This window comes from Lutzomyia longipalpis, chromosome 4 (genome assembly GCF_024334085.1).
Source record: "Lutzomyia longipalpis isolate SR_M1_2022 chromosome 4, ASM2433408v1".
In the NCBI taxonomy this organism is placed as follows: Eukaryota; Metazoa; Arthropoda; class Insecta; order Diptera; family Psychodidae; genus Lutzomyia; species Lutzomyia longipalpis.
Window position 1 is genome coordinate 4927626 of NC_074710.1, and position 25299 is coordinate 4952924.

Genomic DNA, 25299 nt, shown 5'->3' on the forward strand with positions numbered 1-25299 from the left:
TTGCTTCTTTGAACATCCCAAAAGTAATTTTTATTCAAATCTCGATTAAAGAGAAACAAAATGTCAAAATCTATTAAAATTTTTGCCAGAATACCAAAAATCTTACAACTGACGAATTGGAAGAGAAAAAAAGAAAGATTTATATCAGAATCTACCCCGAAGAAGAGAAAATAAATTAAGTATATTAAATTTTTTTTTCTTTATTTTTTATGACCTTTATTGTAGATAGAATTCCACCTTTTTGCATTTTGTTTGTACTCCGCCACATGAAGTTTTTTGCTAACTATAAAACCAAATGGGGTACTCTGCAGTTTATTGATCTTCTCTGCCAATTCTGCGATTATTTTGCATCGTAGCTCCGATGATGAGGCCTCAAAGAGACGCTCAATACTCCTTGAGCCGAATTTATTGATGGCAAGATCAATGAAGAAGCCAATGAGGTGATTCACGAAGGATACGCGAGATTTCTCCCCAACGTGTGGTGATGCGAAGAAGGCATCAACAAGGAAGGATCCTTTAGCTGTATTCAGGAGGTTAACAAGTTGATCAGGTGGAATGGTCAGGATACTCTGAATGACGTCGATTGGTTTACGAAACTTCAGCATTTCCTGCACAATCAGGGATCCGTGGATGTGGACAAATGTTGAGGTATCCTCTGCAACCATCTCCTGTGGTTTGAGCTTCAATACGCACAGAGCGAAATTTCCTTCCTTCTGACAATTGAGGGCACGTTTCAAGCTCTGAGGGAAAAAAAATGAATTTTAGAGAATAAAAAATTCCTATTTGCTTCCAATTTACCCGAATAAATTGATGCTGATTGATTTCCAATCTCCTGCATGCCTGACAGAGAGATAGAATAACTCCAGTGTAGCCATTCTGAAGGATCTCCCCGGTATGAGCGTCAAGTTCAGTGAAACAGCTGCTCAATTCTTCCTTTTCCTTCATATTGTCGAGAATTTTCTGCACGCAGAAATTGGCAGACTTCATCAAGCTCAATTCCTTGAGATTCCCCTGGAAAAGTCTTAGGAAAATCTTCGAAAAAAGCTTCTTCCCCGCCACACCAATGAGAACTTCCAGGAATCTTATGGAGCTCTCCGTTGTGAAAAGTTTATGAAGCTTCGAAGGATTTTCTGCATCTTCCGCAGCTTCTTCTTTATTCTCTTCCACAGGATCTTCCGTATTTTGGGGCTGAGTAAAAAATCCTCCAATGGATTTTAGTGCACTCTTATCAATACGCGCAAGGGCAACAGTGAGAGTCTGCAGGAGCCCCGAAGTGAGTTCTTGATATGGGAAATCCACAAAAAATGGCCAATCTCTCAGACGACTTGCATACTCCTTGACAACATCGCCCCATTCCTCCGGAACTCCCGGAAAGGAAAGCTTTTCATCCATTTGCCCACTGAGTGACTTCAAACACGTACGAATAACGTGATTTGCATAAGGATCCCAAACAAAATCCTCCATATTATTGAGAAGGAATTTACTGCAAGTCTCCACGAAGAGTTTGCACTTCTCCCCAGGATCAACTTCAGCTTCTTCCTTGATCTTCTTCTCTGGAGGATTTGAGCCTTCAGCAGAGTTTGTAAGAAACCTCGTTGCAGATAGAGAGATAAGTTTCTCAAGAACATGGGATGAGAATCTATTGGCACAGAGTGTTCGAATGTCCTGTTTAAAGGCATCCTGGTACTCCCCAAGAGTGACCTCATTGCAATACTCCAGGAGATTCTCAATCACCTTCGATGCAATCTGATGCGATGCCAAAGTAATCTCTCGACCTCTTGTGTAATCCATAACATTCCTAGCCAGCAATTCTGCAGAAAAAAAATAATTAAATGATCAGAAAATGATTGAAAGATTCGTGAAAAGTCCTTCCTCACCTTTCCCCTCCGCATCATCATTTTCTTCTTCCCGCAAAACATTGAGGATTCCCAGGAAGTAATTTCCATCCTCATCCGTTACATCCTCATTGAATACATGATCCTTTGATCGTAAATAGTTGTTGACACTCTTCTTTATGTGCTTCCGTTTTATTTCTTTGCGTTTCATCTTTGGAAAATCAACCAAAAAAATTACAAAATAAACCCGCGCGTGGAAATTATTATTGTTTTGACTTCACGTGTTTTTTGACAACCTTCCTGGGAACCCATTAAAAATTTTCTCTGCACTCGTCAGGTTGTCAAATGTCAAAGTGACGTCAAACAGTGTTGTCAAAAAAGCAAAATATTTGTGATTCGCTGTTTTATTGAATTTTTCATTGATAAAGTCCCCGCAAAGGACGAAAAATGGATCGTCTTACCACAATAAGTGCGAGCCTTTTCATGGCAGCAAATGTTTTTGCAATTGTTAGCCTTGCAATGCCAGATTGGATCGTCACAGATGTTGGAGGTCACTGAAAAAAATAATGAGAATCTTGTGAATCCCCCAAAACTGACTTCCTGCTTTCGATTTAATTCCAGGAGAAACACGCCTGGGACTCATGTGGACTTGTATGACACTCTACAATCGCCCCCAGGTGTGCTTCACACCTGAATTGCAACCTGAATGGCTTCTAGCGCTAATTTGCATATTTGTCGGATGCATCTGCATAACCACAACAATTATCCTTCTGGCATCGAGCAATTGGGACAGGAATGTGATTCCCTATGCACGATGGGTCGGTTTCACGGCCATGGTACTCTTCTGCTTGGCAGCCGTGATCTTCCCACTGGGCTTCCATGTGGATGAAATTGGTGGGCAACCATATCAGCTGCCCAATTCCCATCAAGTGGGCATTTCCTACATAATGTTCGTCCTGGCTGTTTGGATTACAGTTATTTCGGAACTTTTTGCCGGGAAAGTGTGTCTACCGCATTTCTGAAGGTTCCACCATCATCAGTGAATCTCACCGCATCCCAAAGTATTGACATCGCGCGCATCATTCTAAAGTGCAGCATTATTCCAAAACCGATTTTTTTTACAAAATATCCATGTCTATAAATTGATATAAATCCTGATGTAGGTAAGTTTAGAGAGCAAAAAAATTATGGCAATTGAATCTCAAAAAAAATCTTTATCAATTGAAGCATTGATGCATATGCTTCATGCGGTAATAGATGAAGTTACAATAGGGGCGTAGTTTTTGTAATCTTTCCCAATGAAAACTGTGCTGTTCTTTAATTGTTTGCGTGTGTATTAGACATAAGATTAAATTTAAGGACGTAAAATGGTGTATGTATTAAGAACTAATTTTGTTCTTATTGTATAAATAAGATAAATATCTCTAAATTTGTACATAAATAAAATGGTTGTAATTTTTGCGATAAATATCGAATACAAAAGAAAAATAACAGTCTTTCGTCTTTTCTCTCATCAAAAATCATGACAATTTGCAGTTAAATTGACGCGAGTTTTTGACACATTGATCCCCTGATGAAGATCCCAATGAAATCGAAACGTCGCTGAAAGAGAAGAGTTGTTCGCGAAATTTCCGGATTTTACGCGATAAATTACGCGCCAAATCATTCCTTTCTCCCCACATTCTCCATTTCCACCACTCGAATTCACCACTTCGATTGCGCGCCAAATTCAATTTTTTTCATAAGTTTTCCGAGCAAGAGTTAAATGAAATTCAAACAATTTATAAAAAAAACGATTTATTTGGCTCTTCTATTGACTATTGCAAGACTTTTGGGACATTTAAGGATACAAAGCCGCAGGAAACACGTTGCTAGCATTAAAGATCGACCCATGTACTCCTTTTCTGCTCCTTCCGAAGTATTATACTTGGTTAGAATGTCTGGGAATGCTTGAACTATTGCTTTTGAATCTCCTTCGTTGGAAGTTTCATTCAAAACATTCCCAATAGCAAGGATACGCGTCACAACATCGAGACTAGAAATACGCTCCTGACCAACGAGGGTACCAAAGAGTCGTGCATCGAGGTATTTGCGTATGAAGAAGACACACGGATCGAAGTCTTGCATCCTCTGGGCGAGGATAACGGAAATCATTGCAATTAGCTGGGAGTGCTGAACATTCACAGAAATCTGCACAGCACTGGCTGATTGGGATGTTGGGCGTGTGATGGGAGTCTCCAGGACAAAGGCATCACATGATGGGATCATTTGGTTAACATGAAGAATTCTCTGGGTCAAATCAGCCAGGTGGGATCGTTTTGAATTGAGCGGAAAATACTGCCAGTGTGTTACCAATGTTGGGGATGGTGCATCCTGCAACTCCAGGCGACACCATGAAACACTATCAGTGCCAATTTGGACAGAACAAAGGGATTTTATCTGCATCCTCCTCTCCTCTGATAGTTTCGGTGTGAGGATTTGGGAAGATTTCTTTGCTGTGGGAATTTCTACGCCACTCTTTCCGGTGTCTTTGACAATGCTCTGGCATAATTTATCGAGAACCTTCACGCCAAAATCATCCAAATTTAGAATTTCATTTAGAGACTCAAACTGCCCATGCTGCTGCTTCCAGCTTGTTATTTTCTGAAGGCGAAACTTTGCAATAGAATACCTGTATGGGAGCAAATTAAATTTATTATAATTTGTATCATTTGTTCAGGGACTTGGAATTTGTTAATCTTACCTGGCTAATTCTTCCTGAGAACTCGAATTAATTATTTTAAGGATATTCCTCACTTGATCCTCCGTGTAGGTGTGCTTGAAACCAAAATCACAATAGTAACGACACATTCCCATTGAAATTCTACATGACAACACTTTTAAATGATTTGTAAAGATATTCTGCATCTTTTCAAAGCAATTTTCCACTTTTCTTTCTCAAATTTAAGTATAAAATGAGAAAAATCGGCTTGAAATTAAAGTTTGTTTTTGTTTTGTTATGATTTTGATAAAAGTGAGGTTATGTACGAATCGGTGGATTGAACGAAACTAAACGAAGTTGGAATACTCGGATTTTCTCTGTGGAATCATCCATCAAATAATTTTAAAATATTTTAGTTCTGTTTATGAATCTAATCTATTTTCTAATATTTTAGAATTCAAAATAAAAAATTACCTTCGCTCTTTTTTTTTAGAACAAAACTGATAAAATAAATTGCAAGAAAAAATAATTTTTGGAAAATGTCGTAAGAAGTTCCCCCACAATATTTTTGAACGCTTCAAATTTTGACAATGACTGTCATTGAATTTTGACAGCAACAATTTTTGTTGGGGCAATTTTTGCTTGGAAGGAACTTTTATGGGCCCAAAAAATTGTAAAATGTCCACTGAATTTTGCGAAAAAATATACAAATAATCACCATTTCAAGCTCAAAAGGTGCCCCATTGTGTCGTGTAGGGTGCATTGAAGGTGAAAGTGGGGGAGAGAACGTGGGGATTGGCCACAAAAATGACCTATGTGGAAAATTTGGATTTTGACATTTCTCTCACCTCGTATATTTTGTCTGCGACTCTTTACCTCCTTTGCAATGCGAAAATACCCGTTTAGAAGGATTGTGTAGGTCATTTGTTTAGCAGTAGTTGCTGCACTGCAGGACAAGAAGGTTGACTGTGCAGAGGAAGGGATTTAATGAGCTACAGGAGCGGAGTATTCGGCAGGGAAAAACGTGCAAGAGTGTTGGGAGAAAAGTGAGTGTGAGCAAGAGAGGCTCCCATCTTTGTCTGGCCTCTCAGTGCGGAAGTTTTGGGGCTTGGATGTGGCCAGGCTGTGGTATTGGGTGTAAAGTTGAACAGAGAGACACGCACCAAGGGTGCCAAGTGGTCGCCGGAGTGTGTGTGACGGATAAAAGAGGATGTCAGAGAAGGAGAGTCAGGCACATGAGTTTGTGCGCCGGAAGGAGTGGGTAAAGGCTGTGGAGCTATACGATCAGATTCTCAACACAAACAACTTCAAGACACCCAAGGAGAGGATTGTTGCGTGCCTGTATGGACGTTCAGAATGCTGCGTTGAGCTCAGCAAGTATGACACAGTAATTGGAGATTGCCGGCGCCTCCTGAAGATGCTTACCGAATTGGATACCCTAAGTACAGTGGCACACGTGCGGAGACGCCTCATTGCAGCACTGTGCCAGATGAAGCGCTACCACGAAGCTGATGCCGCGTGCAAAGAATGGCTGAGCACTTCCGCCCCAAATGGTGCCCCCAGTAATGCGGAATTCACAAAAGTTCTCGATCGATACCGCACCGTCATACAAATGGCCAACGGGCAGAAATCACCGGCAAATCAACGTGTCCCCCAGCAAAGGCTAGACGATGAGATTCAGAGCCTAGATGAGAAGCTGGAGACACTAATGGCAACTCAAATGCCCCCAGATCGCATAAGTAAGCTAATCTCCAATGCTCCCGTGAAGAATGCAAGTAGCGACAGCATTTCCGTCTCATCCAATTCATCATCATCCTCCTCACTCTCATCCACAACATCGTCATCAAGCAAGAAAGCCCCAAGTGTGGAGGCAACCAATTGCAGCTCCCCACAGCGAAAGGGATCACTCCCGGAGAAAATGGTGGAGCAACAGATGGCTCAAATGGAGTTGCAATCGAATAATTCAGACGGGGCTGAAAAGGGGGATACTGTGTGCAGCTATTGCGCCATCTCCTTCAACGATCGTGCAGAGTTAAGGGCTCATTGTCAGACGGAGAGTCATCAGAATGTAATCATGTCCGATGAAGGTAAGAACAATCCCAAATTAATCCATTTTTTGCATTTCTTTTTTATCTCATTACTAAAATAGTTTTAACGCTGACAAGTTAATTATTACTTTCTACGCCATTTAAACATCCTTATACCACTAAACACTTATCCCTCATTATCACCTCATTATAATATCGTTTTTCTTTCATAAAAAAGCTCACCACGAAGCACTTAAAAAGTTATCCCAAGAATGCCTCAAATTAAAAAAGGATTTATTTCTTTTGTTTTCTCTACCTGAGAACTTTCACTCGGGATCCCTTTACGGAGAGAAAATTCTTTTTCACCTAATAATGTTTTTTTTTTGTGGATGTTAAGGGGTACTTATCTCGCGTTTAATTGAAACAATTTCGACAAAAAAATTAAATTAAATTAAATGTTTAAAAATCGATGAATACGAAAGAATTTAATTTAATGATTTTAGAGCATTTTTCATGAAGTTTTTTTATTCAAGAGCCTATTCATTCTAAACTAAAAATAATGTGCAAGGTTTTGCTACTAAACCTACTAAAGGATAGAATTCAACGACTAATAACAAGTTTAATTATTCTTTTAGAACATTTTGAATCTTTACTATAAAAATAAATGAAAACTAAAGAATTTTTAGCCATTTTAAAGTCAAAACTGATAACGATTCTGTGGTAAAAGACAGAGATGGTGCTTTGATCCATTAAGCTCGAGTTCCTTAGGGCCAATGGGTCATTTCGATGCTACAATTTATATGCAAAAAATAAAAAGGACGACACATTTTGAAACGTTTCAATAAGACAACTTAAATGCCATTGCTAGAAAATAAACAATAAAAGTTCGAAAAGAAAACGTTAATGCTTAGAAAAAATTGTCAAAAATCGGATAAGGAATGTTAAAAAGTATGAGAAACTTCAATTATTCCAAGCCTAGAATAATAGAAAAAATAAAACGTTAGGAAAAGAACAAATTATTAATAGAAAGGAGCATTCAACAAATGGTAAAAACAAACGTTAAATATTTGAAAATTAACGTAAAATAAATCCAACTTCAAACGTTAGAAAAGTTTGATAAGAATAACAGAATAGTGACGTCATTGTTGGCATTTTTTAGGAAATCTTTCTTGTGTTTTCTCAGCAGCTCAGGGGAAAATAGAAAATCTATTTGAAGATTTTTTTTCATCCTCTATCTACATAATGTTGTGTATTTTAATTGTTTTTCATACAGAAGCAAATAAAATGCTTTCTTGTTGCCTCTCTGCCATCTTTTAACAAATTATTCTGTCTTTTGTGATTTACTCTTCGTATACTGGGAACCAAAACACTTACGCGCATTACTATGGGGTAGGGGACCGACCCCATACAATTTTTCGCAAAAAAAGCAAATTTTTTCGGTCAAATGAGCTTCAATAGACTCCTTGATACTCACTTAGAAATCTTTTGTCCATTTTAGAACACAAAAATAAATTTTACATGGGTTTTTGGAGGTTAGAATCGTCAAAAAGAGACAAAGAGTGACAAAGCGAAGAGAAAAAGGAATAAATTTGACCGTTACACCAATTTTTGAATTCCCTCTTTTTACATTTTTGTTAATAACTTTTTTTCTGGTGGTCGGATTGACCTGAATTTTTGACACAATCTTCTCAGATAACCAAGGAACTTATTCCCAAAAGATGGGTTCTAAATCTCTGAGAATCAGGGCGTAATAGCTCGATACAAGGGGTGTTTATCTGGCGAATCTTTGGATATTTTAGGCGAATCTTCGCGAATCTTGACGAATCTTAGCGAATCATCCGAATCATGGCGAATAATCCGAATCTTCACGAATATTGGCGAATATTGGAAAATATTTACAAATATTTGCGAATTTTGATCAACATTCTTCATAATTAGTTAATGTCGGAAAAACTGACTACCTCAGACCGCGTTCAAACTTCATATAAATTATGTTTTAGATGTTTTATGTGTTTTAGTCACTCCACATTACGAAAAAGTTGGAATGACATTTTTGTTCCACCCGGCGTACCGATGGTGATGGTTTAAACTTTGCTTTATAGCTCAAGAACGGTAAAAGATAGAGACTTCGGGTTTGAAGTTTTCTATGGAAATGTGGATGTAAAATTTCATTTTTTCGCATTTTCAAAATCCAACATGGCCGCCGTCCGCCATTTTGAAATATCGTTAACAACTTCCCTTATTGCTAGAGGTCTGAAATTTTAGTATGTTGTGGAGCTCAGTGAGACGTTTTCATCGATAATTTACACTTGACAATCGGTCAAGCCGTTTAGCAAATATGGCGGCCCAAATCAAAAAGTGTTTTTTCGATATAACTTGAAAACGGCTTGACCGATTTTTACCAATTCAAGCTCAAATGAAAGGTTTCAAGAAGCCTTACAAATGTCTAGAACATTTAAAGTTCCAAAAATGGCCGCAAGAGGCGCTAAAATTAAAAACAAAAATTGTCTAACTTTAAGGGGCAATATCCCCGAATCCCCATTAGGCAAATCTTTTAAATTTTGATATGTTGTAACCTGACTCAATATCTTTTACCATGCAAAAAAATGAAAAAAAAAATCTATGTCACCGTTTAGAAGATTTCGCCATTTAAAAAATTCTTGTAAGTATTCTAAAAGTTCTGAATGAAGTCTATATCTCGAGTGCTTTTAAGTACAGTTTGGCCCCAAAGTTAGAAAATCGTATTTTCCGACGATTTGAGAACCTTTTACTAAAAAAAAGTTGTTCTAAACTTTAAATCAAGTTCAAAAAATTCAAACAAACACGTTTAGATACTTTAGGTACGTCTATAATACGCGAAATACTTAAAAGCTATAGTTTTTTGCTTAAAAAGTGTTATTTGTGCACCAAAAATATAGGCGAATCTACCGAATCTTAGCGAATCAACCGAATATTGGCGAATCAAGCGAATCTTGGCGAATAATCCGAATCTTTCGCGAATCATCCGAATCTTTGGCGAATAATCCGAAGATCCGAAGATTTTCATTCAGATAAACACCCCTTGGCTCGATATAGAGCTCTGGGGTTGGTCACCTACCCCTCATGGCAATGCGAGGGTTAAATATTCAAGAAATGGTTGATGATTTTTTCCAAAGCACCACTAAAACTTAAAGAAAGAAAAATAAATCATTTTAAAATGCAAAAGTGGTTTATATTTCTTTAAAAAAAAATCTCTTCAGAGTGCGGACAATCTACGTGACTACGGGGAGAATGTCTTTTGTAATAGTAATAGGGGATTGTTTTTAATGCTCATTTTTTTCATCATTGTGGACTGTGTGTGCAGTGGTGGTCTTTGAATGTCTCATCCAGCCCATGCAGGTGTGCACGTTTGTTGGTTGAAGTTAAAGATTGTTCCTGGGTCGCAGAACATCTCCAGGGCGGGATGATTAACAGTGTGACACACGAAGAAGCTGTCTTGACGATTAGCTGGCCAGAGGAGCCCCATGTGGTGTTGCTCGCATATCATATCCGTTGGGCAAGGTGGGCAGGGAGTTGTGGTTGTTATTTCAGGACATGGTGGGCAGGGAGTGGTCTCGGGGCAGGGTGGGCAGGGGGTGGTTTCGGGACATGGGGGGCAGGTAGTAGTTGTGGTGGTTGTCGTCGTTGTTGTTGTCGTTGTAGTTGTTGTTGTTGTGGTTGTAGTAGTTGTTGTTGTAGTAGTTGTAGTAGTAGTAGTAGTAGTAGTTGTTGTAGTTGTGGTTGGTGGTTCCTCATCAGGTGGCGTCGGACATGGTGGGCATAGGGTGGTGGTTTCGCACGGAGGACAAGTTGTTGTTGTTGGTTCCGGACACGGTGGGCAGGGTGTTGGGCATGGTGGGCAAGTTGGATTGTCTTGCGGGCAAATACCACCCGGTGGGGGACTTCCATTCCACTCAGCCAGCGTAGGGGGATTCCGGGGTTCAGTCCACACCCAATGATCCGCAGGGATGCACTGTCGGGTGCGCTCATCGAAGAGCATAGCTGTTGGGCAGGTCATCATTTCGGCGGGAACATTCTGCTGATTGCACTGCCACCACCGTGTTGGGTCCCAGTTGTGTCTGTACAGACGCACAGCCATCTCCTCTGGTGTACGACAAGCTGGACGTCCGTGGGACACAAAACGGGGATCCAGACTTCTTGGCAATTCATTTTCAGCCTCAATTGGGGCACCAATGGCACCAGCCACGAACAGAGCTGCCACTAAGATGGCGTCTAAAAAGGGAATTAATAAATTGAAATAAACATAAATTTTTTGTACTGCAAATGTTGAAAGAGTAATAGGGGGCTTTCGGGGTGTTCCACAACCCAGGGGCAATTTTGAATCACAAAATGAGTTAAAATTCACAATAAAAAACTATCCTCCAACTAAGAATAACACAAAACTATCCAAGAAGAATAGGAACAACTAAGAGCGATCACTTACACTTCATTTTGGTTCGTTGGTTATGACCTAACTGATGCCTCAACAGCCAACACCTGTCCAATTTATATCATTACCCGCGAGAGAAGACAAATGCATTTCTTATCGCAAATAGACAATCAATTGTCTAATAAGCGCCCCGTTTTTTAATTTCGTCCGGATTTGTAATCGTTCAATCAATTTCCGAAAAAAAGAATGGATTTTGATTGAAAAGGGGAGTGGACTGATTTGGTCATTTTTTCACGTAGAACGTTTCGCCTTGATTTGACTTCTGGACTTTTGAGTGACTTAGCTTCCATTTTTTTTGCCCAAATTCTAAAAAAAGGAATTTCTTCAATTCTCTGATTGTCTAATTTTATAACTGACCACACACTAATGCCCCAACAATTGTCCCATATTGAATGACGTGAGTTTTGGGGGAAATATTTTCTATAAGAATTACATGAATGAGGAATGTTCGTAGGTTCCAATGGGACACGTGAATTCTTGTAAATGTGATTAGAGAATTGTGATTGATTGTTTCTTGGGGAACTATTTCTAAAAAAAAAAAGAAAATTAGAAATCAATCTTATTACTAATTTTTAGTAATCCAATATTTCTCATACAAAGTCTATAAAATTATGAGAATTTGCGCGAAAATGATTGAAAAGAAATATTGTGAAATTCTTTTAGTGATTCATAATATTTTATATTTGTTATAAAAAGATTTTTTTAAACAAAATTTACCCCAAAACTTATGAAAAAAAATTAGCAGAAAGAGAAATTGTAGCTGTTCCAGTGAGAAAAATCTTCTGATCCAGCAAAATCTTACTAAAATCACAAAGATACAAGATGGCGCTATACATCGCCAAAGAAAATAATTTTATAGCACAATAAATTATGGAATGATTTGTTTTTTTTCTCTTGAATTATTATTTTAATTCATCTAAAGTTATTATTGGATAAAATACTTATAAACTTGTATTATTTTTTATTATAAAATAACATAAAAAATTGAGAAAATAATTTAAGAAAATATAAATTAAATTTTATTGATTTTATAGATGTTTCAGAACACGAAATATAAAAGCCGCGGTTCTAAGGAAAATATATTTTTCTCAATCCTCTGTTTTTTCCAAAGTTCTCGTAACATTTTACATATTTTACCATTTTTTATGGCACTCAAGACACACACTACTAAGTCATCAGATACGCCGGTTAATAAACTGAATAGTTAATTAAACTATTCTCAAAAAAATAACCCTAATAAATTCATTGTTAATACAGGTACAAAGAATTTTGTTATTTCTCGCATTTATCATTTTTAAAGTTCATAAACAAATTGAAAAAACTTTATAGCATAAAAGTGTGTCCCAACTTTAAGATCTTTACTATTTTTAGAGCTCAATTTTTTTTTACAAAAACCTCTTAAAGCTAACGAATGAAATTTAAGAAGAAAAAAAAACAGGTTTTCTTTATTTTATTTCTTTGATGATGAACGAGTTGCCATAATCCCTGATGATTCCCCCATGAGAGATTTCCTTCAAAATTGACGCCTAATTTATTGATTTAAGTTTTGTTCTTAATGATCTATAATGTGCTGCGCTTTCCAAATTTACCGCTAAAGGCATTCACGGAAAATGATGGCGCTGTTTGTCAAATTTATAGCAACATGAGATAGATCTCTGGAAAAATCCCAAAATTATAGCAAATTTTATTTTTATAGCAAAATTTCAAAAACGGCTTAGATCTGTTCTTAATAATCTATAATATGCTGAGCTGTCCAAATTCGCCGCCATAGACTTTTACACAAAATGAGGGCGCTGTCTGTCAACTTTATAGCAATTGAGCAATTAGCATAGATAATTGAAAAAATCCCAAAATTATAGCAAATTTTATTTTTATAGCAAAATTGCAAAAACTGAATTACTCAAAAAAAAATAAATAAATATTTCTTCAATAAAGTGTTAAGAAGCTATTTAAATGAAAATTTCAAATTAACATGCAAATCGTGACTGATTATGTAAAATGAAAAAAATCATTTTTCTTTGTATATATTTATTGCAGGTCGTGATTGGAAATGTCGTCCTCCACCGCGTGGTTACAGTGCTGATTCGTACACCCTGTGCGAGAGTTACGTTGAGAACAGTGTATGCCACTATGGGAATCAATGTGTTGAAGCTCATGGGGATGATGAATTGAATGAATGGAAGGAACGCTTTGAGTATAGACGAATGCGCGTACAGCGTGCGTGTGAGAAGGAATTATATGGGAAGAGCTACACGGAGCAGTTGCTGGATAAATGGCTACAGGCCCCAAGTCCCGATAAGGTGATGAAGGAGAAATTGGAGGGAATAGAGGAGACGTGCTCCAATGAATTGGTGACGACGGTATCGGCGAAAGTTTCAAAGCGTGACTGGACATTTGTGCTGAAGACGAAGCGTCTTTTGCGTGCTGTGGCATTGCTACAGGATGCCCATCGGAATCATTTTTCACTCAAACAAGTCTTTCTCGGTGAGCCACGTGCAACGCGTGTTGGGCAGCAAAGTAACAAAGTCATTGAGGCTGAATTGTCGAGTGATCAAGAATGGGTTTCCCCACAGACGGATGCTGTGTCGGGAGATCAGACAATTATCCTTGAGCATCGTGTGAAGGTTTGCTTCACGACAGAAATTTACGGAACATTTCGGCAATCGGTGGTATTTGACTTTGGTGGTGAACCCGTTCTTGTGAAGCATCTCTGTGTCGATGTAATACCAGTGGCAGATGCTGATAAGATTACAGAAATCAAAAAGGAGATCGTTCTGTCGTCGGCAAAACGTTGGGATGAAGAGAATTCCCACATTGTTCCCTTCACGACACCCCCAATACCGCATGTAACAACACCCCAAGCAACGGCCGATGCGGAGTATGAAAAGGAACTCCTCGAACGGTATCCATGCCCACGTGCAGCCACCTTCACGCTCACCCAATCAACCATTGTTGAGAAGAAATTGACAAAGAATAACTACAGGAATCGCAATCATGAACTCCTCTACGTGGAGGAAATTGCACGCTACGAACAGGTGGCACGATACAATTTATCCACAAAACTCACAATTACCACCAACTATTTGCTTACGCCCAGTGGAATGGCCACAAGTACGGCGAAATATTCGCACAGCGGTGAACTCTTTGCCCTCATGACGCTGGGAAAGGATGTGTCGGAAGATACATCAGCGGGACGGTTGATACTCAATAATTGCACGATGGTGTATCTTTCCGCATCTATTCCCGCGGGTGAGCAATGCGAAGACAAAAAGAGAAAGGTTAGTTTTATTCATTTTTATTATTCTTTTTATTTTCTATTTCCTTCCTTTTGTTCATCAGCAACCAGCTAAATTTCCCCTATTTTATGATTTTTTTTTATTGAACATATTCTCAACATTTACCCGAATTCACGATATTCGAAAGAATTACCCGTATTCTGCGATTAAGAAATCCTTGAAATCTTTAAAATTTAGACTAAAATTTCAACGATTTCTTTAGTGCTGAATACGACCCAATACCTAAGACACAGTTAGTTCTAAAATTTAGTTTTTTTGAAATTACTTTTCCAATTTAATTAAAAATAAATCCTACCGTAATTCGGCAGAAAATATTTTCTTTTTTTAAGATTTCTTTGTACTTGACCATTTTAACTTAGACTCAGATTGTTCTATAGAATTTATTTTTATAACCTTTTTTTTTATTAAATTTTGAAATTATTTTTTTCAATTTCATATGAATTTAAGGATTTTCGAAGAAATATTTTAATGTTTTGATGAAAATTCTCAGTGCTAAAACTCAAAGATTCCATTAAATTTGTCATAACGTCGCTAGATAGCTAAAATTGCTGCTTTATTATTCACAATATACGCGTATATGAGGGAATTTTTCACTGTCTTATAAATAAAGAAATTCAGCTTGCACGAAAATATTTATCAACGAGAATCGTCAAGAATTAGTACAGATGATGTGACAAAATGTCAAATTTTCTTGTCAAAAGTTGACATGTTCTCATTTAAGTGAATGCGGTTCTTTTTAAATCTTACAGAAGATATTTTTTGTATTTCTTAGAAGCCTGTTCAAAAGAACCTGTACGAGGAAAATAATTCGAATAGAACAGAAAAACAATAAAAGAATGGAATGCGTCTCTGCTAAAGACTCGTGTACTAAATTCAACTTCTTTTTCTTTATAATTTTTACGTATGTTGAATTCCTTCCGGATCCAATATAGCCAACTTTATACTAATGTGTACTAAATTACATAACATAAAAATCTAAACTCGCAAATTGTGAGATAAAAATGATTTTCAATATTTTTATTCGCCAAAGTACGTAACCAGGGAGGATGTTGTGAGTATCTGAACGACCTCTAAAAGATCAGAAAGTTCAGGGTTTTCTTCAGAAGCTAAAAGAAATCATTTTAAAGCTAAATATTCCATTAAAAATAAATTAGATTGCAAATTTTCTTACTTAATAAAAATTATTTTAAGAAGTGTCAGATGGAAAAACGAACGTCAAATATTAAAAAAAAAAAGGATCATGAATTGATGGTAAAGGTTCGTGAAATGTTAAAAAAAAATGTCAATGTCAGAAAAGAAGCGTAAGACGTTTAAAAATTAACAAGGAGAGTCAAATGTTAAAAAAAAAACTGTTAAGTCGTTTCTTCTTATCCATTTATATTCTATTTGATATTAAAAAAAAAGGAAATAAGCTAAAATTACTTCCCTGAGTAGATTTCTGACCACGCCACTGACCTTCGCAAAAAAAAAAAAACATAAAGATCACAATGACAGATTGGAATGTGTCTCTGCTAAGAGGTCTAAAATGTTTGTACTAAAGTCTTAGAACTGTCAAATCTTGTAATTCTTTTTCACAGAATACCATAAATGAGGGAAAACTTCTTGTAAAGAATCTGAATTTCATAATTTCATAATTTTCATAATTTTTCCTCAAAAATCTTTTCGGTTTTCTCATTATAAAGTTCTCTCAGTTATTTGAAATTTTTGTCTTTTGGAAAATCATGAAAATTTTATTAAAAACAAAAACCAATTATTAATTTGCCAGGTCTACGAGGCACCGATTGAGGATAAAGGAAAGAATGTGATCTATTTGAAATTATCCGCAATGACTGTGACAGAATTGGGTTTGAAGGCAGATACGGAATTTGCGGCGGATATACAATTTCAATTGAATCGTCTTACGTACTGCGAATGGCATCAGGCAATTGACAAAATAGCTGACTTTAAGATAATTTTCCCGGAGACAATACTTGAGCCATCAATTCCGTGGACACCGAAGAAGCAATGGTCGGAATCGCTTGATCCGAAATTGAATACAAAGCAAAAGGAAGCTGTTGTGGCAATTACCACCCCCGTTGAAATTCCTCTACCTCCAATCTTACTTATTGGGCCCTTTGGCACGGGGAAGACGTACACACTGGCGCAGGCGATAAGGCAATTGCTGTTGCAACCTGATGCAAAGATTCTCATTTGTACACATTCAAATTCAGCTGCGGATTTATACATAAAGGATTACCTGCATCCATGGGTGGAGGAGGGTGATGAGGAGGCAAGGCCATTGAGGGTGTACTACCACAAACGATGGGTGGCAACGGTGAATAGTGTTGTGCAGAAGTACTGCTTGATTGAGACGGTGGGCAATGCGAGGAGTTTCCGTCGTCCAACAGTGGAGGATATCCTGAAGACACGAATTGTCGTTGTAACGTTGAGTATTTCCATGGAATTGGCATCATTGGACTTGCCGAAAGGGCACTTTACGCACATCCTTCTCGATGAGGCGGCACAAGCAATGGAATGTGAAGCTATAATGCCCCTCGCCCTTGCCAGTGAAACAACGCGCATTGTCCTCGCGGGGGATCACATGCAAATGAGCCCAGAGCTATTTAGTAACTTTGCAAAGGAGCGTCGGCTGCATATTTCCCTCCTGGAGCGCCTCTATGATCACTACCCAGCGGATTTCCCGTGCAAAATTCTCCTTTGCGAAAATTACCGTGCCCACGAGGCAATAATTAAATTCACATCGGAATTGTTCTACGATCAGAAGCTCATTGCAAGTGGAAAGCAGCCGCGTCATGAAAAATTCTACCCATTGACGTTCTTCACGACACGCGGGGAGGATGTTCAGGATAAGAATTCAACGGCTTTCTACAATAATTCCGAAGTGTACGAAGTGGTTGAACGTGTGGCGGAATTGCGGAAACGCTGGCCATCGGCATGGGGGAAGATGAATGATCAGAGTATTGGTATAATGACCCCGTATGCCGATCAGGTGTTTCGCATACGGTCTGAATTGCGAAAGAGACGAATGGGGGGGATTTCCGTTGAGCGAGTCCTCAATGTGCAAGGAAAGCAATTTCGGGCGATTTTTCTCTCAACTGTCCGCACAAGGCGTACGTGTACGAATGAGGGGGTTAGCTCAATGTCAGCCGATGATATGGATTATGGATTCCTGAGTAATTCAAAACTCCTCAATACGGCAATTACGCGAGCACAGAGTCTCGTGGCTGTTGTGGGTGACCCGGTGGCCCTTTGCTCGATAGGACGATGCCGAAAAGTTTGGGAGCGCTTCATTGATATCTGCAATCAAAACAAGAGTCTCTTTGGTGAGTTTTAACTATTTATTTATTTTTTAAATTATTTTATTTGTTTTTAAATTCTTGAATGAGTGTTTAACTGGAGAATATTTTGGTTTTTTTAAAGGGAATTATCCAATTGAAGATTTAAATATTTGACTTCACATAAACATTTTTTCCTAAAAGCCGAACAAGTCAAAACCGAAAAAAATCCAAAAACGTCTTTAAGAGACTTTTTGGTTTAAATTTAGTCTTTTTTTTTAAAGGCTTTAATGATTTTATTTATAAAAGTTTTGTTCCTTAGTCTATGCTGTTTTGGGACTAAAAATCAAATAGGGGAGACCGGGGTTAAAAAAGTCACTTAAGGGTTTAGAAAAAGCTAAAAATATTACATTTCCCAAAAAAATAAAGCGAAATGTATAGCTCATTTCTTTAGGAAATTTACCGCCCTATAAGTCTTTCTCAGATCATTTTGCTTTATCTAGCTAGGAAATATGATATTTTAGGCTTTTTTTTATTAGCCCCGCCCTCCCCTATCTATTAGCTTGATTTTTTTTCTTTTTCTTACGGTTGAATTTAGTGATTTTTGACTTGAATTTAGAACTCTTCGGCTTGAATTTACTACTTTTCGGTTAAACTTAAGTGTTTTTATGCTGAAATATAACATTTTTTTTAGCTTAGACTTTTATTTGAATTTCCTTGGCGAAGAATAATCCGAATATCTCCGAAGATCCGAATAATTTCGTCCAGATAAACCCTCCTTGAAATTCTCTTTAAATTGAACAAAATTAACTGAAATAGGGAAGGTAAGGGATTGATTGTTTGAATTAAAAGTAATGAAATTTCAATTGTTTTCTCAATTTCTTTTAATTTAAAAAGTATCCCTAAAATAAAGATTTAACAGGAAATCTTTATTTTTAGACCTTAAAATTCACTACAGTCAGATTTAAGATTCCTTAAGAAAGAGTTAAGTTTTCTTAAGAAATCTTAAGTTTTTTCTTATGGAATCTTAAAGAATTTTATGAATCTTTAAGATATTCTTTAAAAAAGTTTTAAAAAAATCTTTTAAAAAAATTCTTTTTCTTTCTTTTTCTGACGTTTTGATTATGTTGCTAGAGGCTTCCGCTGTTCGTCAGAGGAAAATTCCCGCTCATCCAAGGAAAAGCAGCAATTTATGCCAAAGCTTTCGAGCCCAATAGTGGCCACTGAAGAAGAGCCACTATTGGGCTCGAAAGCTTTGGCATAAATTGCTGCTTTTCCTTGGGTGAGCGGGAATTTTCCTCTGACGAACACCGGAAGCCTCTAGCAACATAAAAAATTCTTTTTAAAGATCTTTATAATAAAGAAAGATCCTTTAAATGAGACTTACTTAGTTAAGACTTAGCTCATTGGAAATTGTTTAATTGATTTTTCTTTCTTTCTGTAGGCATCACATGGCAACTTTTGCGATCACAACTGGATGGTGTGGAATTGAAGAAGACTTATGTGCTGAACCCATTGGCACCTGAGTTCATCCCGCGTGCCCTTCAGGCTGAGGCTTACTTGAGGGATCAATCGGGTGTGGTTGCAACGGCGCAGGGACAATATGGTGGGATGCATCCACCTCATCGTTTCTCCCATCCACCACTGCACCACCACCATCCGCCACAGCCACCGCCGCAGTTTGGGCAGCAACCACAGACGCCGAATCAAATGAATCACACGAGTGGCGGCTATGGGCCGATGAATCACATGCGGAGCGGCAGCATTCCGCCGTATCTCAATCAGGGTCCCCCATCGGGTGGTCCGCCGCATCAGCCACCCCCGCAGCAGCATCCCCCGTACTCATATCCCTTCTACTACCCATACCAGCAGCAACAACCCGGTGGGCCACCACAGACGCCACAGGCACAAACACCCCTAATGCGACCACCACCGCCACAGCAGCAAGCGCCGCAGCCACAAACACCCGGACCACAGACCCAAGGGCCACAGGTAAGACACTAAAAATACTTAGCTGGTTGAATAAAGAAAACAAAACTAAATTTATTTATTAAAAAAAACAACAAGGTTCCATCGAATAATCTCTGGGGCACAATACCGACAAACATCAATCCAGCAGCAGCGGGGACAGCAGCATGGCAAATGACGGCAAAGCAGCAACAACAGCAAAATGCGGCGATGCAACAGCTGAATATCAACATGCAGCGGCCACACAATCCACCGGCACCATCACTACGGAGTCCCGGTGGGGTTCATCCGCAAATAATGATGCCTTACATGCAGCAGCAGCAGTCGCAACAGATGCCCGGTAAGCCACCGCCGTACTTGTTGCAGCAGCAACAGCAACGTGGACTTGCGGGGCCAATGAGTCCAGCGGCATTCCAACAGCCGCCACCACCACCCACGCATCACGATCACATGACGAACGACATCATGGCGACGCTCAATTCAAGGAATGTTCAGGTGAGTTAATTGCAATGAAAATTCTTTGTTTTATTTAGAAATTTGTATAAAAAAAAGTTCTAAAAAATATTTTGAAAAAAAAATTATTGAAAGGAGTTTATTCATTTTTAAGCTCACATAACATCCTTGCAAATTAAATTGAAAAATATGTTTTTTGGAATGTAGGGACCTTGATTCGTGCTCATCCTGAGTTTGAGCCCGATCTGACGATTTTGCATTTTTGAGTGTACACAGAAGCTGTGCTTCTTTGAAGAAAGAATCACAGCTAATATTTAATTAGGTAAATGTTTTGATAAAATCGTGAAAGAATAAAGAAAATTTTCCATTCAAATAAGCTGAAGAAAGTCCTGAAAATATTTGCAAAAAAAACACATAAACCACATATTTAAAAATAAATTTTACATCTTTAAACATGAAGCTCAATTACTTAATATTTATCGAAAGAAAATGTGGAAAAACGTTTTCTTTTGTGAACAAATTAAAATTAAAGTTTGAGGTTCAAAATATCGGATCATCCAGTATTGATTTGCAAGTTTGTGCATAAAGCATACGCATCAATGCTCCATTGATGTTGCATTGAATACTTACATGATTCTAGAGAAAAAAAATATCCCAAAAATCTCTTTGACTTGCTGAAAAGAAACTCGGAAAAGCGGTCACAGAAATGAAAAGAAAAACCTCTTTGCCAACAAACGACGTTTCGGCAATAATTTAATTGCCTTCTTAAGGTTTTTTTGACTTATTTTTAGTTTCGAAAATACCAAGCATATGCACAATATGCTTCATGTCTGAAAAAGAAATTTAAAAAGGTTCTGAAAAATCTAAATTATAAAGCTTTTTGTGGTGGGATATGTGAGAAGCAGAGGCTGATGGTTTTCAACTAAAAACTACAAGATTAACCCTTCGTTTACTATGAGGGGTAGGTGACCGACCCCAGAGCTATATTTCAATTAATTGTGCCTTAGTTCTTCGAGGTATGTATAGAACCAAGCTTCTGGAAATAAGTTCCTTGATAATCTGACAAGATAACGGTATTTATTCCATTTTCTCTTCGCTTTGTCACTCTTTGTCTCTTTCTAGAAAATCCTAACCTCAAAAAATCATTGCAAAAATCATCAAAAAATTCATCTCAAATTTATTTTTGTGCTCTAAAATGAACAAAAGACTTCTTAGGGAGTACCAAGGAGTCTATTGAAGCTCATTTGACCGAAAAAATTTGCTTTTTTTGCGAAAAATTCTATGGGATCGGTCACCTACCCCAATAGTAATGCGCGTAAGTGTTTTGGTCACAGTATACGGACGGTTAAAAAAAAACACAACACAATAAAAACAGAAAAAAGCGTTAGTAAAGAAAACGTAGAAGAAAAGGATCATTTGTTAATTTTCTTATTTTTCTGCCGTTTTTTTTTAATGTATTTTCGACTATTTTTTCGAGTTTTTTTTTAATACTTTAGAGAACGTTCAAAATTGATTAAAAGGTCCGAAAAAAATCAAGGTTTAGAAGATTGAAACTTGAAAAAAAATATCAGATTTTGACAAACTTTGTGTTGTTTGACGTTTCTCTCTGAACGTTTTATGTTTATTTGTTTACAATGATGTTTTCTTACCTAACATTTTTAACCCACAATAAGCTTACTTTAGCTGCAGTGGATTGGAAGCGATCTTATTCGCGGCCACCCCAAACAAATCTGAATCTGAATCTACCTAACATTTTCTTATCATTCCTTTGTTTGACGTTTCTCTTCCACTAATATTTTATATTATCTATCTTTCAAGCGTTTGTCATTTCTTTTTAAATTCATGTTTTGAACTAAGAGATGGTCACGTTATTTTGGAAACTCTACAGGAACAAAATGGCTAAAATGTGAGAATTTTCATTTTTTTCTAATTCGAATTTTTGGTTTCAAAATTTGCTTGAAAATCGCTCTTGAAAGTCCCCGAGTTTCCATAATAACGTGACCTTATTTTCAAACCTTTGGCGTTTTTTTTTTTAACATTTAACATTCTTACAAAACCTTCAAAGATTTTTTTTCTAAAATTAAAAAAAAAATCTAGTATTTAATGTAATTTTTGTGTATGGAAATGCATTTTTTTCATCTTTAAAATCTCAAAATGAATAAACTCCTTTCATCTCTTTTTTTTTTCCTTAAAAAGCTCAATATCTCAGCTTCTACAGAAGATAAAAAAAAGTGCGATAAAGAGAAAATTCTTTCCTAAAATAGCATTTTCTTTCAAATTAATTTATTTCAACGTGTAGCCACCACCAATGGCAATGCATCAGGGAGCACATCAACAGCAACCACCCCCAATGCCAGCGAGTCATACGCTGTATCAGGGTGCTGGGACGCAGCTGGGTGGGAAGCAATTGGGGAATGCGGATGTGCGTCATCCGGCTGAGAAGGATATTCAATTTTTGCAGAATGTTCACTTCCCGGAGAGGTTGATGCAACCCCCACCGCCGCCGCAATCGTTGATCCCGTCAAATCATCCGCAGCAGATAAGTCATCACATTGCAGCGGGTGGATTGAATAATTTGCAATCGGACTTTGGGCATCTGTTGCCGCCCAATATGAGCTTCTACGAGATGTCGCTGGAGCCGAAGGAGTTTCAGCTGAAGTGGTTCTTTAAGCTGCTGGAAACGCACGGATTGGAGGTGGCGAATAAGTTTGCGGAGATTCTGCGGCAGGTGCCAACGCCGTGTGCGGCAACGGGGAAAATGACCCCGTCGATTGGGTTGAAGGACACCCCGGGGGTGCAGCAGCAGCAGCAGGGTGGTGGTGGTGGGGGGAATTCTCTTGCGGGACTCAATACGCAGGTTGACATGGCATTTGATAGTCTCATGAGTGGTTCGTCAATTCCACAGCCGATGCTGCGGGAGTTGTTTGGGGGGACGGGAGCTGTTGGGGGTGGTGGTGGCAATGCCCTACCCTTTGCAGCATCAACAGCCTCCTCGGGGAGGTCTTCGGACGTTCTGGGGGACTTTACGCCGTCACCAATGTCGAGTCAGCAATCGGTGCCACTGTACCGACGGCAGGCGAGTCAGCACTACAGTAGTTCGGCATCTTCGCAATCCGTGACGTCATCCACACCGGATCTCATGGAGAATCATCATGGGAATCTCTTCGAGAGCAGCGGCGGCGGCGGCGGCCCTGGGCTCTCATCAACATCGTCGATGTATCATGGGAATTTTATGAGTAATCTCGATCCCTTCGCCACGGGATTGCCGTCAATTCAAACCTTGGCAGCTGGGCTGCAGCCGCACATCTTTCAGACGAACATGGCGCAACAGCAGGTGGCCCCGCAGCAGGTGGATGTGTCCAATCCAACGGCAATCCTTCAGCGGCAACAAACAACCGCCACGGGGGCAACGTATGCCAGTGTCCTGACACAGGGAGCCGCTCCGGCTAACTCACACCACCATCCGGCAGCTCAGGCGGCCAAGCAAGTGATGCACGTGGGTGGGGATGAGGACAAAGATCCCTTTGCCGCCATTCGGGAGCTTGGGCAACGAAGCAATGGCTACTACAACTACTTTCAGTAGGAGAGAACACAACGCCATTAGCGCAAAAGGAGACTTTTAAACAGCAAGAAAAAAAAGGTAAGGAGATGAATTTATATTAAACAAAAAAAATGTGTGTGTGTGTAAAATTTATTTATGAAGAAAAAACTAAAAAAAAATCCTCAAAAAAAATCAGAAAAAATTGTTGAAAAATTATTGAAAAAAAAGAAAGAGAAAAATATGAAAAAATAATGCAAAAACATACTACTAAACTTATCTAATAATTAATTATTATTATTATATTATTATTATAAATATTAAAAAAAATTATCTATTTGGATATAAAGAAAAATGAAAAAAAATCAACCAAAATACATAGTGTCCTTTATGTGGAAAAAAAATAATTGAAAATATTAGTGTTAGATGTATTTTGGAGGAAAGAGAAGGAAAATAATGTTTTTTTTTATTAATATCCTGGCACTGAATATATAAAATTTCTTTTTTAAAATTAAGAAAAAAGAGATTTTCTTTTTGAATTTTTTTTATCACTTATTACAATATAAAAAAAAATTGGACAAAACTAGAAATTAAATAAAAATTTAAATATTAATTAATAAGAGAATTTTTTGTTTCTTGATTTCCTTGCGATATCTCATTTATAAATATATTTATAAAAAAAATTGAAAAAATAAAAATAAATTTGTAGTGAAACAAAAAATGGTGTAATAGAAATATGTATGACAAAAAAAAACAATAAAAAATCCACAAAAAAATGATAAAAATGGAAAAAAGAAAAAAATTGCTAACTGAACTTACTATGTAATAATTTAATAATAAAATATATTATTATTACATTTAATAAAAAATTATATATAAAAATAAATATTAATACTTTCAATATTATTTGAATACAAAGGAAAATATATAATTATTGAATAAAAAAAAATTATTATAAAATTAAAAAATAAAGAAATGTGAAGAGAATAATCTTAGATATTTGCACTTTTTTTTACAATAAAAATTTTAATTAAATTGCAAAAATATGAAAGAAAAAAAATAGAACTTAAATAGACGAAAATAATCTTTTGGAAGTAAAAAAAAAAAGTATAATACAAAAAAAAGAAATAAAATATTAAATAAAAAAAAGATGGAAAATAGAATAGATTGATGTTTTGCATGCAAAAGAATTTATAAATGACGTGAAAAACAAAAAAAAAGTACTTTTGGAGAAAAAAAATAAAAAAAGCAACAAAAAAAACTTTTGAAAAAATCTAGTCGAAGTGTCGTAGCAAAAAAATGATATATAGACAGCAAGAAAAATTAAAAAAAATATATTTTTTGGATTTCAAGACTTTGTTTTATCATATACAAGAGCAGCACATTTTGGGTGAGATTTATTTTAAGAAAAAAATCGAATTTTTAGGCAAAAAAAAATAGTTTTTTTTTAAATTGAAAAATCTTTCATTTTTTATTTCCCAATATTTTCTTTTTTCACGGAAGATTCACTTAATTGCAAAATATAATTATATATTTAAAAGAAAATGAAAAAAAAAATGTAGTAATGAAGAGGAACTAATATTAATAAAAAATATGAAATATATATTATATATATTAAATGAAAACAAGATGATACAGTTTAGTTTATTGTTATTATTATTGAATAAAGAAAAGTAATCATAAAAAAACTGAAAGTAAAAAAAATCTTTCATTTGTCCGCGTGGGAGAAAAAGGTTTG

General features: G+C 37.1%; 6 protein-coding genes across 7 annotated transcripts in view; 3 read left to right on the forward strand and 3 right to left on the reverse strand.

Annotated features, from left to right (window-relative positions):
- LOC129795542 (histidine-rich glycoprotein-like) overlaps positions 1–25299 on the forward strand; it is a 446033-nt gene that overhangs the window by 369286 nt on the left and 51448 nt on the right. The window lies entirely within an intron of this gene.
- LOC129795537 (uncharacterized) lies at positions 190–2200 on the reverse strand. The gene is made up of 3 exons (XM_055836923.1): positions 1878–2200; positions 799–1811; positions 190–740 (listed from the first exon to the last, which is right to left on the reverse strand). The coding sequence occupies exons 1-3, from the start codon at positions 2044–2046 to the stop codon at positions 201–203; spliced, it is 1722 nt and encodes a 573-aa protein (XP_055692898.1). The 5' UTR covers positions 2047–2200; the 3' UTR covers positions 190–200.
- Positions 2181–3328, forward strand: LOC129795727 (uncharacterized protein C16orf52 homolog A). Its single transcript, XM_055837204.1, has 2 exons — positions 2181–2385; positions 2457–3328. Exons 1-2 carry the CDS (start codon positions 2283–2285, stop codon positions 2855–2857), a joined length of 504 nt encoding a protein of 167 aa, XP_055693179.1. The 5' UTR covers positions 2181–2282; the 3' UTR covers positions 2858–3328.
- On the reverse strand, positions 3616–5115 carry LOC129795653 (uncharacterized). The gene is made up of 2 exons (XM_055837110.1): positions 4579–5115; positions 3616–4506 (listed from the first exon to the last, which is right to left on the reverse strand). The coding sequence occupies exons 1-2, from the start codon at positions 4740–4742 to the stop codon at positions 3633–3635; spliced, it is 1038 nt and encodes a 345-aa protein (XP_055693085.1). The 5' UTR covers positions 4743–5115; the 3' UTR covers positions 3616–3632.
- Positions 5162–23879, forward strand: LOC129795440 (probable helicase with zinc finger domain). Its single transcript, XM_055836717.1, has 6 exons — positions 5162–6623; positions 13069–14309; positions 16093–17650; positions 19047–19594; positions 19670–20065; positions 22323–23879. The coding sequence occupies exons 1-6, from the start codon at positions 5747–5749 to the stop codon at positions 23604–23606; spliced, it is 5904 nt and encodes a 1967-aa protein (XP_055692692.1). The 5' UTR covers positions 5162–5746; the 3' UTR covers positions 23607–23879.
- On the reverse strand, positions 9753–11154 carry LOC129795667 (mucin-2-like). The gene is made up of 2 exons (XM_055837130.1): positions 11026–11154; positions 9753–10814 (listed from the first exon to the last, which is right to left on the reverse strand). Exons 1-2 carry the CDS (start codon positions 11030–11032, stop codon positions 9925–9927), a joined length of 897 nt encoding a protein of 298 aa, XP_055693105.1. The 5' UTR covers positions 11033–11154; the 3' UTR covers positions 9753–9924.

Excerpts from the sequence above, each read along its gene's own strand:
- LOC129795653 (XM_055837110.1), bottom strand. The coding sequence starts at position 4,742 with ATGCAGAATATCTTTACAAATCATTTAAAAGTGTTGTCATGTAGAATT. Across the intron at positions 4,507-4,578 it reads TCTCAGGAAGAATTAGCCAG|GTATTCTATTGCAAAGTTTC; the intron begins GTAAGATTAACA and ends GCTCCCATACAG.
- LOC129795537 (XM_055836923.1), bottom strand. The coding sequence starts at position 2,046 with ATGAAACGCAAAGAAATAAAACGGAAGCACATAAAGAAGAGTGTCAAC. Across the intron at positions 1,812-1,877 it reads TGATGATGCGGAGGGGAAAG|AATTGCTGGCTAGGAATGTT; the intron begins GTGAGGAAGGAC and ends TTTTTTCTGCAG. Across the intron at positions 741-798 it reads ATCAGCATCAATTTATTCGG|AGCTTGAAACGTGCCCTCAA; the intron begins GTAAATTGGAAG and ends TTTTTCCCTCAG.
- LOC129795727 (XM_055837204.1), top strand. The coding sequence starts at position 2,283 with ATGGATCGTCTTACCACAATAAGTGCGAGCCTTTTCATGGCAGCAAAT. Across the intron at positions 2,386-2,456 it reads GATCGTCACAGATGTTGGAG|GAGAAACACGCCTGGGACTC; the intron begins GTCACTGAAAAA and ends ATTTAATTCCAG.
- LOC129795440 (XM_055836717.1), top strand. The coding sequence starts at position 5,747 with ATGTCAGAGAAGGAGAGTCAGGCACATGAGTTTGTGCGCCGGAAGGAG. Across the intron at positions 6,624-13,068 it reads TGTAATCATGTCCGATGAAG|GTCGTGATTGGAAATGTCGT; the intron begins GTAAGAACAATC and ends TATTTATTGCAG. Across the intron at positions 19,595-19,669 it reads CACAGACCCAAGGGCCACAG|GTTCCATCGAATAATCTCTG; the intron begins GTAAGACACTAA and ends AAAAACAACAAG.